The 12804-nt window shown below is 57.5% G+C and overlaps 3 protein-coding genes across 3 annotated transcripts; 1 reads left to right on the top strand and 2 right to left on the bottom strand.

The window, feature by feature from the left end:
* Positions 1-4464: 4464 nt before the first annotated feature.
* On the bottom strand, positions 4465-7319 carry B0H18DRAFT_883995 (uncharacterized protein; the record flags this gene model as incomplete). The annotated part of the gene is made up of 9 exons (XM_048041010.1): positions 4465-5140; positions 5189-5327; positions 5381-5563; positions 5617-5884; positions 5951-6005; positions 6062-6379; positions 6434-6627; positions 6683-7057; positions 7107-7319. Coding segments are annotated over 9 exons (2421 nt in total), but the record flags the coding sequence as incomplete, so codon positions are not given.
* Positions 7320-7895: 576 nt separating this feature from the next.
* On the bottom strand, positions 7896-8932 carry B0H18DRAFT_1035537 (uncharacterized protein; the record flags this gene model as incomplete). Its single annotated transcript, XM_048030320.1, has 3 exons — positions 8484-8932; positions 8268-8402; positions 7896-7972 (listed from the first exon to the last, which is right to left on the bottom strand). Coding segments are annotated over exons 1-2 (224 nt in total), but the record flags the coding sequence as incomplete, so codon positions are not given.
* Positions 8933-10580: 1648 nt separating this feature from the next.
* B0H18DRAFT_42398 (uncharacterized protein) lies at positions 10581-11775 on the top strand. Its single transcript, XM_048038045.1, has 3 exons — positions 10581-10976; positions 11047-11327; positions 11399-11775. Exons 1-3 carry the CDS (start codon positions 10765-10767, stop codon positions 11653-11655), a joined length of 750 nt encoding a protein of 249 aa, XP_047888146.1. The 5' UTR covers positions 10581-10764; the 3' UTR covers positions 11656-11775.
* Positions 11776-12804: the final 1029 nt, after the last annotated feature.

Raw genomic sequence — 12804 nt, 5'->3', positions numbered from 1 at the left:
TTCCAATCAAGTATGACTTACAATCAGACACTGTCGAAAGGCTAATACAACAGCTAACTCTGTGGCTCCCATGCTTCCCTGATTGGCCATTCCGGGTTCCTCGCAGTTACGGGAAATGTCCACACCTCAGCCTGTCGCGTGGGTCAGTAAGCGGGCCGTACCATACTAGATGACCGAGACACATACAAGTCAGGAACCTCGCCTGTACTGAGGCCACGTCATGTAGTTAGGCGCAAGCACCAAGACGGTGCCAATGTGCCAGCACAACACCCTATTGAATGTTAGCGCTGCCAGGTATAGAACATAACCGTAGACTGACAGGGCATACCATTCAGTCACAGGTTCCCAAATCGTGATCATGAACTCAGACGGGCATTCGAGTCGCTGTTCGCAGTCATAGTAGGTTCGGTCGGACACTTGGAAGTGTCCAACGCGTAGTGGGCAAGCGCTTAGGAGATCGCATCGGTACCACACCTCGGGCGCTCAGCGCTCAGCGTTCAGCTGCGCAGAGTTGAGTTTTGGGTACATGTATGTAGACTGCGTGGCAGCTCGGGGAAGCGCGTGATTGTTCACCATGAGTAATTAGCTATGGGTGGATACTAGGAGACGTATCCCACTGGGCACATCTCTCTGCGAGACGATGGGATGAGACTCATGAGACAGAGATCAAGGTATGGAAGTCGTCGTGAACTAGATGCACGACACTGCCAAATCTCACGTAGTGACCACTGAACCAGTCCGTACTGTAATCCAATTGAAAGCTTCGCCGACCGAAAGGATTAATCCACGACTAAGGTACGAGTTCCTACAAGGTAGCACCTAGAGTCATATAGTGACTGACATCCGCCCACGCCTTATGACACTTTGTCCTCATTGACTCTCGTATGTCAGCCTGACGGTGAGCATACACAGCCAGCCCCTCCCGGTACTCTGCTGAGAGGCCCTCCCAGCCATGTGCCCGCTCCTGCCACCAGCCTTCTTGCCATTCGTAGAACTGTAGAATGCGTCGCATTTCCTCTTCAAGTAGTTGACACTCTTCTGTAAACCGATGGGCTCGTGCGCGAGCCTGACACCACTCGATTCGTAGCCCTGCATGCACAAAGAAAGAGTCAGTCTTCGTCGTACACACTCATTGCATCAGTAAAACATGAAATCTGTCTGACGGCGCTGTCAGGGACTTCAGAGGCGCTCAGATCGCTTCAGATCGCTTCAGATCGCTCCAGATAATCAGCCCTCATGACCTCGGATTTTTGCAACGTAACTTCGTCAGACACGATCCTCAGACACGTCAGAAAGCCTCTCAGACATCTCAGCTCAGCAGACATCTCAGCCAGGACATTAATAAACGAGCTAAAAGATATATTGTTATACTGATCACTGTAATACTACACGGACACTACACTATGTTCGCGCGAGCTACTTACATGCACGTCAAAGCTTCCGTTCGTCCGGCTGGAGTCGATGCACAGCAAACTGGTCGACATCGGTCACACTTGCCATCCACGTACTCTCGCTTGTCTACCTACTGCGTCCACCTCTGCTGCAATCCCCAGTACGCAGACGTCTTCGCTGCAGGTTCTGACGCGTACTTGCGGTCGTCTGCACTCCTCGTGGTACTAGTACGTGTCTCGTCCTCTTCCGAGACGCAGCTCACAACGTCGTGTGCAGCCCTGCATCTTGCGTGTATCGTCGGCCCCGAGCGACTCGACTGCACGTCGATACCGGACACGTCTTCAGTGTGCCGGTGAGTGTCCTTCCTTGCTGCTCTCGCATACGCAGCTGACTTTGTTCTCCCGCGTCCTGCAAGCGAGGACGAACCGGTCACCCCGGAGCACCGCCTTGCGGCGGAATGGAGCCACGAGTCGTGAGATACAGCAGCGGGTACAGGCACGGAATGTACGTACCTCGTCGTGATGCATCTCCTCCACTCACGAATGCTCTGCGTGCGCGAGTGCCTCTGCAATCCGCAGCGTCATCCGTCCCTTCGCAGCACACGACGGTGTTTCCTGACGCGAGACAGGGCGGCCACGTCCAGTCCTGGCGTCGTCACCGGACACGTCGACTCCGCGGCACCACGAGCTGCCCTCCGTCGTTCTCGGCATGCCGGGTGGTGTTAGCTCGGTATGGAGGGTCGGTGCGCACGTCGAGGGCACGGGAAAGCGGGGAGACGAGGCGGGCTGCTGGGGCTCTGGGTGTCCTGAGACACAGACGCCGTTGGGTGTTCGAGAGGGAACTAGATAGCGTGCATCAGGGCGGGGTATGCAGGACCTCCGCGAGGCTCCAAGTCTGATCTTGGGACGTCACCGGAGCTTGTCACGGGTCTTGCGGCTGCGTAGTGGACGGGGACGAGGACAGGCTGGCCGCCGCCGTCTGCGCCTATGCGGGAAAAGGACATGCGGGCGTCGGCAGCGCGGATGTCGAGGGTGTTTGGATTCAGGATGTGGCTGAGTCGAGGACGTCGATGTTGCGGAGGGCGTCAAAGAGGAGCGAGGCGAGCTGGTTGGGCGACTGGCTCCCGAGGACCATGGGGCCCTGCAATCTTGGGGCGCCTCCGTTGTGTTCGTCTCCGTCCGGTCGTCCTTGCTGGGCATTCGCTTGCCGGGGTTGACTATGGGGTCGAGGTACAAAGCGGCGGACTCACCTGGCCGTAACCCCTCCTCCCTACGTGTGCATCCCTTCGCGAGCCTCCAGCGATGCTCTTGGCGCGTCGCTGGAGCTCGTTGGCCCCGGTCGCGTACAGCGCGATCTTGGGCCGTGGTCCGGTGCACGCGCCGTCGCTTGCGGACGCGCCTGCCGTGTGTACTGGAGATCAGCGGCGAGCAAGCGAGGGCGAAGTTGTGACAGAGAGGCAGGAGGCAAGAGACTCGACGCTCTGAGTCGAGAGGAGCGGCGAGCGCGCGTGACGTGTCGTGGCTGAGGCGCTTTGAGGCGCTTAGCACTTCAAGTTCTCGCGCATCCTCCACGTCGGCGTCGACTCGACGACACCCTCTTGCGCACTAATAGCTCGCAGCCTCGCCTGGTAACCTACTCGCTCGCACGCTCGTACGCTCGCCTGCCCACCCACCAGCGCTGTCTCTCGCCCACGCTCCCTTTCGCCCGCGCGTTCACTCTGGCCCGCAATCTGGCCTGCCCGCCCGCCTGCTCGCTTGCTGCCCGTTCGCCCACTTGCCCCGCTCTCGCTTGCTCTTGCCCACGCTCCTTCTCACCCGCCTACCTGTGAAACCGCAAATCCGCCTTCACTCGCGCGAAACCTGTACCCGGGCGAGTTATGGGTACGGGTCGAGCTCGGTATACCCGTGCTCGGCCCTACGACGGTCCAAGCGGGGCACTGGTGACGCGTCAAGAGGGTCGCCATGGCTGCGAGAGGGGTGGGAAGGCAAGGCGTGAAGGGTGCCATGGTCAGCAGGGACGCAACGAGGTAGGTTCCTGCCTTGCATTATCTCCACACCCGGACAATCCTGGTAAGTACGAGTTCGGACGACGCCCACAAGAACTCGCCCAGGACGACCCCGCAAGCGCCAACCCGACTGCAGATGTATTTAGCGAGCAACCACCCACCTATGACGACCCCACCCAGCAAGAGGGTGTTCGAGGACAAGTCCTTCGAGGGGATTTGTGCCCAGGATGAACGCCATCAGGCACAGATTACCCATGTCCGCGTCGCCGTGTTGATAACGCGTCTGAACACGACGCGCTCTGTCAACAGTTGTGCTAGACCGCAAGAAGGGCTCGGGTGCTGGTCAATCGGACCAGCACGGTAGGTGAGTCGACCGCGTCTCGTCAGTTCCGCGCAGAGCTACTCAACAACAACCCCAGCGCCGACGAGCGCAATGGGTACCAGCCCGCCGAACACGTGCTCAACGAGCTCCAGTGGAATAAGCGAGAGCCGGCCGAGGATGAGCCCGGCAAGCAAGAGCATGCGCCCTCGCCCGGGCCGCATGAGTGGGATAGCAGACAGCGCAAGTGAGATGGCAGACGAGACGGCAGACAGCGCGAGAGGGTGAGTAGATGGGGTGGGCAAGATGACAGACGGGGCAGACGAGACGGCACACGGGTCGAGAGAGGGTACATGGGGTGGGCGAGTCGGCAGATGACACAGGCGAGACGGCAGAGACACGAATGAGGTCCTGGTAGACAACACGGGCGAGACAGCAGACGGTGCGACCCATGAGCTTGTGTCGACGGCAACTATCTGCTTTAGTGTAGTTCCCCACTATGTATTCTCTGTGTACAATGCTCTCGAGTTGTCGATATACGAGTAGTGATTCTATGGCTACTGCAATTATTAGGAATTGAATAGATGAGTTTTTAGATGCAGACAGTACTACGACCTCGTTGGTTCATTGAGCTGTCTGACAAGATGAGGAATCTGAGCTATCTGATGCTCTGGTCACTCTGAGGGGTCTCCGTCAGCCTCTCAGATGCTCAGAAATTGCCCATTTTGCTGATGTGCAGCCCATTGGATCACGTACTCTCCTCTTCATCCTCGTCATCATCTCCGCTTTGCGCCCCTTTTGTTGTCCATATCCATGAAACTGTCCGCGTCCCTTCAGTCTGCTCGTCCTCTGCCTCTGGGTCCGGTTCGGACATGTACCGTACATCGTTGTCCACCAGCTGCTGTAAGCCCGTTTCCCTCCTCCAGCTCGTCTTGCCTAGGGCGGGAGCAAGCTTCGTGAGCGCGCTGTAGCAAGCGTTGTACTTAGCCCTGATCTGAGTAATCTTCTCCATACACCTGTCGATGGCGCCGCGCGCGCGTGTGTTGTGGTACTGACCAGTGACGAAAGAACTCTTGAATTGTAGTAGTTTCTTCTTCGCGCTGAGAAGTCGGCGGATGTCCTCAAGCGCATCATGCGCGAGCCCAACGCGTAGCTCCCACTCGATGTCCTGCAACTGGCCTTCAACTGTCATGAGGTCGACGACCTCAGACGGGAGATAGAGGGAGATATCCTCCGCTGGTGGGGCGATATTCAACGCGGTGTCACGACTCCGTTGCGCAGCGACGGTTGGCATGTACAGATGCTGAACTGCCTGCCACGCCTCGATCGTGCGGAATAAGCTGTTGCGGGCGATGACAACATCACCCTTCTGTAGGTCTGTTGCACGCGAGCCAAGATTGGCTTTCTTTGCCTTGAGCCTGCGTCTGCAACGATTTGAGTTCACTACAAGTATAATAGGCGAGCGAACTCACTGCTCTTCTTCGTGGTCGAGGCCTTGTGAAATGAGAGAGTAAGGCGAGATGACGTCGAGAAGTGAAGTGGAACTCCGTGCTTGCAGTTCTGCAGATTCACGCTCGGCCAGCTTCAACCGGACGGCCGCCAAAGTAACAGCTATGGTCTTGTATTGAGAACGCACGCACAGTAGAACAAAAGACAGCACTCACGTCTGCGTGTGACGGCAAAGGGGTTGGGGCATGTGCCGTCTGTACCCGACTCCCAGGTCTCCACTTGCCTCTGCCAGTCCATCTTATGGGCTGGATTCATTCCATCGTCCAAAGCCTCGAAGGCGAAGACGTACTTGCTGCGTTTGTCGATTGCAACTTTCACCTTGTTCAGTATGGCAGTCGCTTGCGACAGCAGTCAGAGAAGTATGCTTGCACAGTGCCAGAGAAAGACTTACGGAGACGAGCAATCTTTCGCCAGTTGTAGTCCGCGAACACGTCGTCCAACAGGTCGCGCCGAGCTCCAGGACCCATCTCCCTGGTACTCCCAGAAAAGCCATTCACCGCGGACCAACCGCGCTCCACGGCTTCCCCGTCGGTGCGACCTACATGCTTCGCGTAGTTAAATGAGTAATTCTCCCGGCAACTCACCTTATGAGCTGGTAGATGGAACTTGGGTATGAGGAAAATGATCCGGCGGCCAGCAAAATCCCACTGCGGATTGTACTTCCGCATGCGATCCCAGAAGTTAACGGACCACTGGCACGCTATGTCATACGACACGACCAATACGAGGTGGTCATTATCTTGAACACTTGAATGGAACACGTAGTCCGTGTTGACGTATCTGCGAGCGATGTTTGCATGGACACGCAATGAGAAGGTTCGATGAGACAGACGCACCGTTCTCCCTTTTGAAGATCGCCGACGGAGCACGGCCTCTTCATGTCATGCCGCGTACACTCGATTGTCACCACACCAGTCGCATCTGTTGTGTCTTGACCCCTTGAGTTCGCGAGCTTAACGGCGTCGTGGTTGTGGCAAGTGCTAGTTGTCTCTTGCACGAGGTCACTGTGGGCCGCCAAGTGGGCTTTGTAGGCCCTTTCTTCGACGAAGTAGGCGGCGCCACGGTTTAAACCAGGATCGTGCTCGTTAGAAGAGACGAGCCTGCGCTTCAGACGGAAATTAGCATCTATCCCCACGAACAGCCGGTAGAGCCACCTCGAACAATCCGTCAGCATGACAACAGGTACCGAGAAGTGCCAAGTGACGTACTGCTGGTCTGGTGGGGCGTTTTGCCAGTCCTCGGGGAGGTTCTTTCCAGGGTGGGGACATGCCGGACATGCCACGGCGCACTCGCCAGGCGCGGTTGCGTTGACCCCGGCAGGATCATGTCCTCGACCAGCTCTCTTGAACATCTGCAGATTCCTCCACATCCGCATCATCCGCATGAACGACGGGTACCGATCCTATGAAAGTAGCTGTAGGTATAATGGAGACGCACGCTTTTGCTCGGACACTCACCTTCGGAGGGTTGACCCCGGTGTTGTCAGTCAGGCGAGCGAGCGTCGTATGAAACTCGAACCCAGATACATTCGCTTGATTGGATAAGAGGTGGAAGTGTCGGAGCAGCGCGAAAGTGGCAGCGGTCTTGGGGTTCGTAGACGTTGCTGGAAATAGTCTTGCGCGCAGAAGCTGCACCGTGTGAGATGCCGCACAAGTGCAGCCGCAGAAGTCGAGTCCGACGCTGTGCACTCCCGAGAGGTCCAGCACTACGAAGTCGTCCCCAAATGCTCTTTCGGGGTTGATACACGACACACCAGGGGGATGACCCAGCTGTATACGAAGTCCGAGACTTTTGAGGTCGACCTTGGCGAAGAATATGCCATCGTGCCATCTCTGTGGTGTCCGTCAGATGGAAACATGCGGGTGCGAAGCCTTTGCTCACCTCAAGCCGATGGAAGGGAAGTGCCCGATGGCGATGCACCATGCAGCTCTCGCAATACATTTGGACGTCCGAGCAGTCCCGGCATCGGAAAGGCGAATGATCAGAGCTGCATCCCGCGCAATCCATATCGGAGTGTCCACATCGACCTTCGAGCCTCAGCATTTCTGCCAGCCACGTATCAATCTCAGGTGTCCATTCACGAAGTGGATGGTCCTGCAGACGGCTTTCCAGTCAGTACACCACGCGTCAGAAATGAGGATATTCTCACCCCCGCTGTCCGTCTGCGTTTGGCGTGTGTGTCGACGTAATCCGAGAGATCGTGGAACTCCGTCTCCATAGTTTCAAATGGGTCGTCAGGTGCGCCGTCGTCAAGTTCCAAGTCGCCGAACGTCGAATGGTGCTCCGGCGGGTTAGCGATGGCAGTAGAGTCGTGCGACTGTGGTACTTCAAATGGGTCCGGGGCCACCGAGATCATCAGGAAAATCCAGATTCACAAATGAGGACAAATGATGCAAAATGAGGCATAATCGTGCAAAATGTCACCTAATTAGCCGCATTAGAGATTAGATCATTTTGCTTTACCCCCTTTCTAATTAGATCTAAATGACACTCAGGGAGAACAAATTATCACTACTTCATGGAAGATATGGTCTCGGTGAGGCCATGTTATCTCACAAAATTGCATGCTATTTCATACCATAAGCATGATACTTCCCACAAACCGTGGTGTAGCAGCTGTAGTGACGTCGCATCATAAGGTTTAGGATCATACTAATCAATTGGGTACTAAAGTACTGATAGTAATCAAGTTCAGTATTAAAAGTCTACGTATGTGTAGCTCCCGCCGCCAGCGCTGCCAGTGGTAGTAGTCTACCCGTACTCGCCCCGGGTACAGACCCGTCGTAAGCTGTGAATTGCCGGGGGCTCACCTGTACCCGTACCCGTACCCGCCCGGGTACCGTACCTGTGCAGCGGATACGGGTCGTGTGCGGGTTCGCTGGTCTGCGGGTCCATGCGCGGATGGGCGGGCAGATAGGTGAGGGAGTGGGGGAGTGGGCAGAACAGCGGAGAGGCTCGCGCAGGCGGGCGGGTGGGCGAGCGAGCGATTGCGCGGGCAAGCAGGCGGCACCGGTTGTCCTGACTCCTCGCCGTGCTCCCCACCATCTTCCTCGCCCGTGCGTACTCACCATCGACTCGCGCATCCCAGCGAGCCTTTCGCCCATGCGTCTTCCCGTCTTCCCGCCCTGCGTCCCGTCTGCACGCGCCACCCGCGAGCCCTCCCGTTTGCTCCCTTCGCTCGCCGCTTATCGGCCATGCCTGCGCGCTGGGCATTAGCCCTACGCGCTCGTGGTCAATATGCGTGCGGTGCTGACTCACCTGCGCGTACGTTCGTCAGCAATGTTCTGCGTGCGGTTGCCGTGTGCATCCTTGCCTGGTTGTGTGACCGCCCGCCCGTACGCGTTCATCGGCCGTGACTGCGCAGGGCACCCACCCTCCTCTGTTCCCGCTTGCCCACTTCCCTGCCCAACATCCCATCCACCCGCGAGCTCTCCAGTCCGCCTTCCTGGCCGTCTACTCATTCGCTTTCCCGCCCGTCCGTTCGGTCGCTCGTCCGCGCGCTCGCCATCCCACGTGCCCGCCCGCTGACCCGCTCGCCTGCCTGTGCGCTCGCGCTGGTCCGCCCGCCGATTGTTCGTCGGCCGCGCCTACACGCAGGGCATTGGCCCTGCGTGCTCGCGGTCGTCGTACGCGTCGCGCGGCACGTCGACGTGTCCTGCGCCTGCCGTTAGTGAGCCCGCACGCGTATGCCTGTACTCACCTGCAGACCCTCACCCTCCCGAGGGTGGGCGCGAGAAGTCGAGGGCCCGGACACGAGAAGGACAGCGGGCTACGAGTCTACCTAGCAAGGGGCGAGGACAAGCAGCTAAGAACAGGTGGACGTGTGAGATACAGCAAGATGGCGAAGAAAGGCGGGTAGTAGGCGAGGCGAGGCAACGAGAGCGGGCGAGCTGACAGGGGTGTATGCCGGCAGACAAGACAGCAAGGACGGCGGCGGACGGGCAAGAGAGTGGATGAGCGAGTTAGCAAGGAGGCGAGCCTGAGAGCGGGCGGGCGAGCAGATGCGTGAGGGCAAGGGTGAGCAGTCAAGAATGAGCAAGCGGGTGAGGGCAGGAGGTAGGGTGAACCAGCAAGGCAAGGGCGGGCAGGGGAACTAGCGAGACGGGCACGACTGGCGATGAGAGCAGGCCAGCAGACACGCTAGTGAGGGCGAGGGCAGGCAGGCATGAACGGCGTGCAGATGAGAGCGGCGGGCGAGATGGGGCAAGCTCCTGCGCGAGAGGGCGGGAAGCATAAATATGCGGGATGCGCGGACGAGCAGACGAGCAGACTGGTGGGCTGGTTAGCAAAAGGGCGAGGACGCGCAGACAGGAACGGCTGGACGGGTGAGGCGAGGGAGAGCAGGCGAGAAGGGCGGCGAGGACGGGCGAGCGAGTGAAGAGTGGGCGAGCTCGAGAGTCAGAACAGACAGGCACGAACAGGCATGCAAGTGAGGGTGGGCAGGCGGGCGCGAGCGCGCAAGTGAATAGGCAAGAGGCTATGCCCTTGCGCGTCACGGCTACGTAGGGAAACACGGGCGGACACGATAGGGCGGCCGCGCGGGCGCGAGAGGGCAAGTGGGCGGGCGAGTCGGGTGCGCGGAATGGCGGGCAAGTTGCTCGTTGGTGTACCTACTCGAGCACGGTGACTAACAACAAGGATCGTCAGTAGTGACAGTAGGTACACAAAACAATGCTTACCGTTAGTTTCCGTCCGTCTGCCTTCCTTTTGTTCACCACTCTCGCCCCTCGTCCCGTTGTGTTTTGTCTTCCTTCGTCTGCGCTCGTTGTGCTCAGGCGTGTCGTATCAGAGCTGTTAGATTTCCAGGGGTTTGCACGATGCGGAAAAGGGAGTTGGGATAAGAGGACGGGTGCAAACCTCGCTGAAGTCCCAAGCGCCGGTTCCGGCCTTTCCCGCGCATACGTGGCTCGCACTAGCGGCAAGCGCCGGCTGTGCGACTCGCTACTTGCGACCAGCCACGACGCCTGCCCGACCGCACCTCAAGAGACTTGTGGTCTATCTGAGTCTCAGCAGATCTACTGCGCGCTCAACCGCCTCTTCTCAAAGCCGCGTGTCTCTGGGGCATGCAACTTGGCCAGGCGAACTCGGGCTCGCGCGATGCGCATCTAAAAGCTTGAAGGCTCGGAAACACGAATTCGCTTCGGTGAGTACCATCTTCCTCATCATCTCCCCCTTCCTCGTGTTACGCGTCCCCTCCCTCATTAGACACGTCTTCGTCCTCGCCACGCGTTCCCTCGTCCACACCTCCTTCGTCCAAACCACTTCTCTCTCCCCCACTTCCTCGCGACACGCCTCCTTCCTCTTCCGACACGTCTGCGTCGACGCTCGCGCCCCTGTCGCCATCCCCACGTCTCGATCACTCGACGACCACCATGGCTCTCTGCACGAGTGGCCTGCAAGACGAATCCCGGGCGGTGCGGAACTGCCGTGCGCCCGATAACGGCCACACAGTAGCCAACTCGGAACCGGAGATCGACACGCCTCCAAGTCTCGCTCTGCTCTAGGACGAGTCAACTCCGCCACGCGTCCTTCCTCCCACATGCCCGTCTGTTCAGTATGCTCGCGGGGGGCAGGAGTCTTCGTTCGACGCGTCTGCGGCACCACTACACACTCCCGAGTCCAAGCTGTCACGCCTCTTCGCGCCCGACGAGCGCGGGATGGAAGGGACAGCAAAACGAAGGATGAGGGGTGGCAATCGAATGATGACGACGAGGAGAGAGAAGACCGTGGCAAGGGTGAGCACAACAGCTCGTAAGTCAGAGGTACGCCCTTGCTGGCTCCTGAGCATGTCCAGCGCTCACCGCCCTAATACTTGTCATAGATCACTGCCCGTGCGACAGGTTATGTTGATGAACAAGTCACTCTATCGCCCCCGCTTGTCTGGTCATACGCGGCCAATTGACTGTCTGCTCACTCACCGGGCGTCTGCTCGCCCACTCGCTCGCTCTGCCCATCTACCTACTCGTCTGCCCCTTCCCTCACTCGTCTGGACGCCCGCCGGCTTGCCGCATCGTTTGCCTGCCCGTCCGCCTCTTCGTTCTCCCACCTGGCACTTATTCGACTTCCTCTCGCAGTTCTACTTACTCGCTTGCCTCTTCAATCGTACGTCTCTCTATGTACCTACTCGTCCACAGACTTGCTTGTTGACTCACTCGTCCACTCACTCATTGTAGTATCAGTCCACTTACTCACTGGCTTGCCCGTCCATTCGCAAGCCTGCTCACGCATTCGCCCATCCGCCCGCCCACATATTCGCCCGCCCGCCTGCATACTTTCCTACCCTACCCGGCCGTGTATTGCCCTGACCACGCACGCGAATATCCGCTCAACCGCGCGCGCGCCTGCATACTCATCTGTGTGTCCCCTCTGTGTACTAACTTGGTGCCCATTAATCCCACTCGTGGTTTGCATGACCCGCGCTGTTGCATAATCTGTACGGTTGCAGTCGCGAGCAATGGCTTGGGTGTGAGATGAGATGGGGATAATCAGTCGTAGAATAGCTAACATGTAGGAGTTGTCGTCATGATATTGAAGATGGCCTTGTTGACCATTGGCTGTTGCGTTGCTTAGTGTAGCATACAGCATTTGTATTCAGTCATACCACACAGCAATAGAATCATTGTTGAACTAATTGTAACAAGCATTGTGTGTGTTGTATGATGCACCACTTTAGCAACAATTAGGGAACAACCTGGTCGCTGCATCTAATAGGATCATAAATGCACTAATACTGTATCCAGTAGATGTTATTATCACAGAATTAGCTTGCAGAGTTTGGTGAGTACTCATGAGACATGTTAGCAGCAATTTGACACAAATTATTCCAAATTGCGGAATCTGGATTTTCCTGATGATGTAGGTGGTCGTGGCTGACACGCCAGTCGCCGATGAAGAGTAGTCGACAAGTCGATGAATATCCTCTTCATTGCGGGCGGCATGGATGGCGGCAGACGGCAGTCGAGGCTGCCTGTTTGCTTCGTCCTCTAGGTAATGGTGCTCTAGACCTTCACGACCTCGACGTCGCTTTCCCATGGTGCCAGTACGACAACAGCTGATGGAGACCGTGCACAGGAATCTTAGTTGAGCGGAAAATTTGAGGGAGTCACACGCGCTTACCATCAAGAGCATATCCCCCCGGCGAGTTTCGCGGCAGGCCGGTCTTCAAAGCTTGACGTGGAGCGAATGCGATAGGTGGCTCTTCGGACGTTGACAGCACTATCACCAAGCTTGTCAAAGAGGTAGTCGACGTACCACGACGGTCCTTCTCGTGCGTATCCCAGCACGCTGAAATTTAAGATAGAAGCGTGTCTGGGAAGCATAGAGCTTTCATTTGTCTCTTTATTCTGACATCAGTCTTTGAGCTGCATGCGGCCGGGGCTGCAAGTGAGTGAGCGGTTTTCTACCAATGGACAAAGTTAATTGCGTACTATTTCGCCTCGTCACTAGCCTTCAACTGCACGATCCTGTACCGACCCCTAGTAAGGCATCAGACCTCAGAATCGACGCGTACGTGCCCCGTCAAATGGTGTCACGATGCAACGAACCAGGAATGGCAGTGTCTCCCATTGGTTTTGGATGA

Source organism: Fomitopsis serialis (genome assembly GCF_022376445.1).
Source record: "Fomitopsis serialis strain Sig1Antser10 chromosome Unknown B0H18scaffold_105, whole genome shotgun sequence".
NCBI classification, from domain to species: Eukaryota; Fungi; Basidiomycota; class Agaricomycetes; order Polyporales; family Fomitopsidaceae; genus Fomitopsis; species Fomitopsis serialis.
This window is presented reverse-complemented; position numbering and strand designations above follow the sequence as displayed.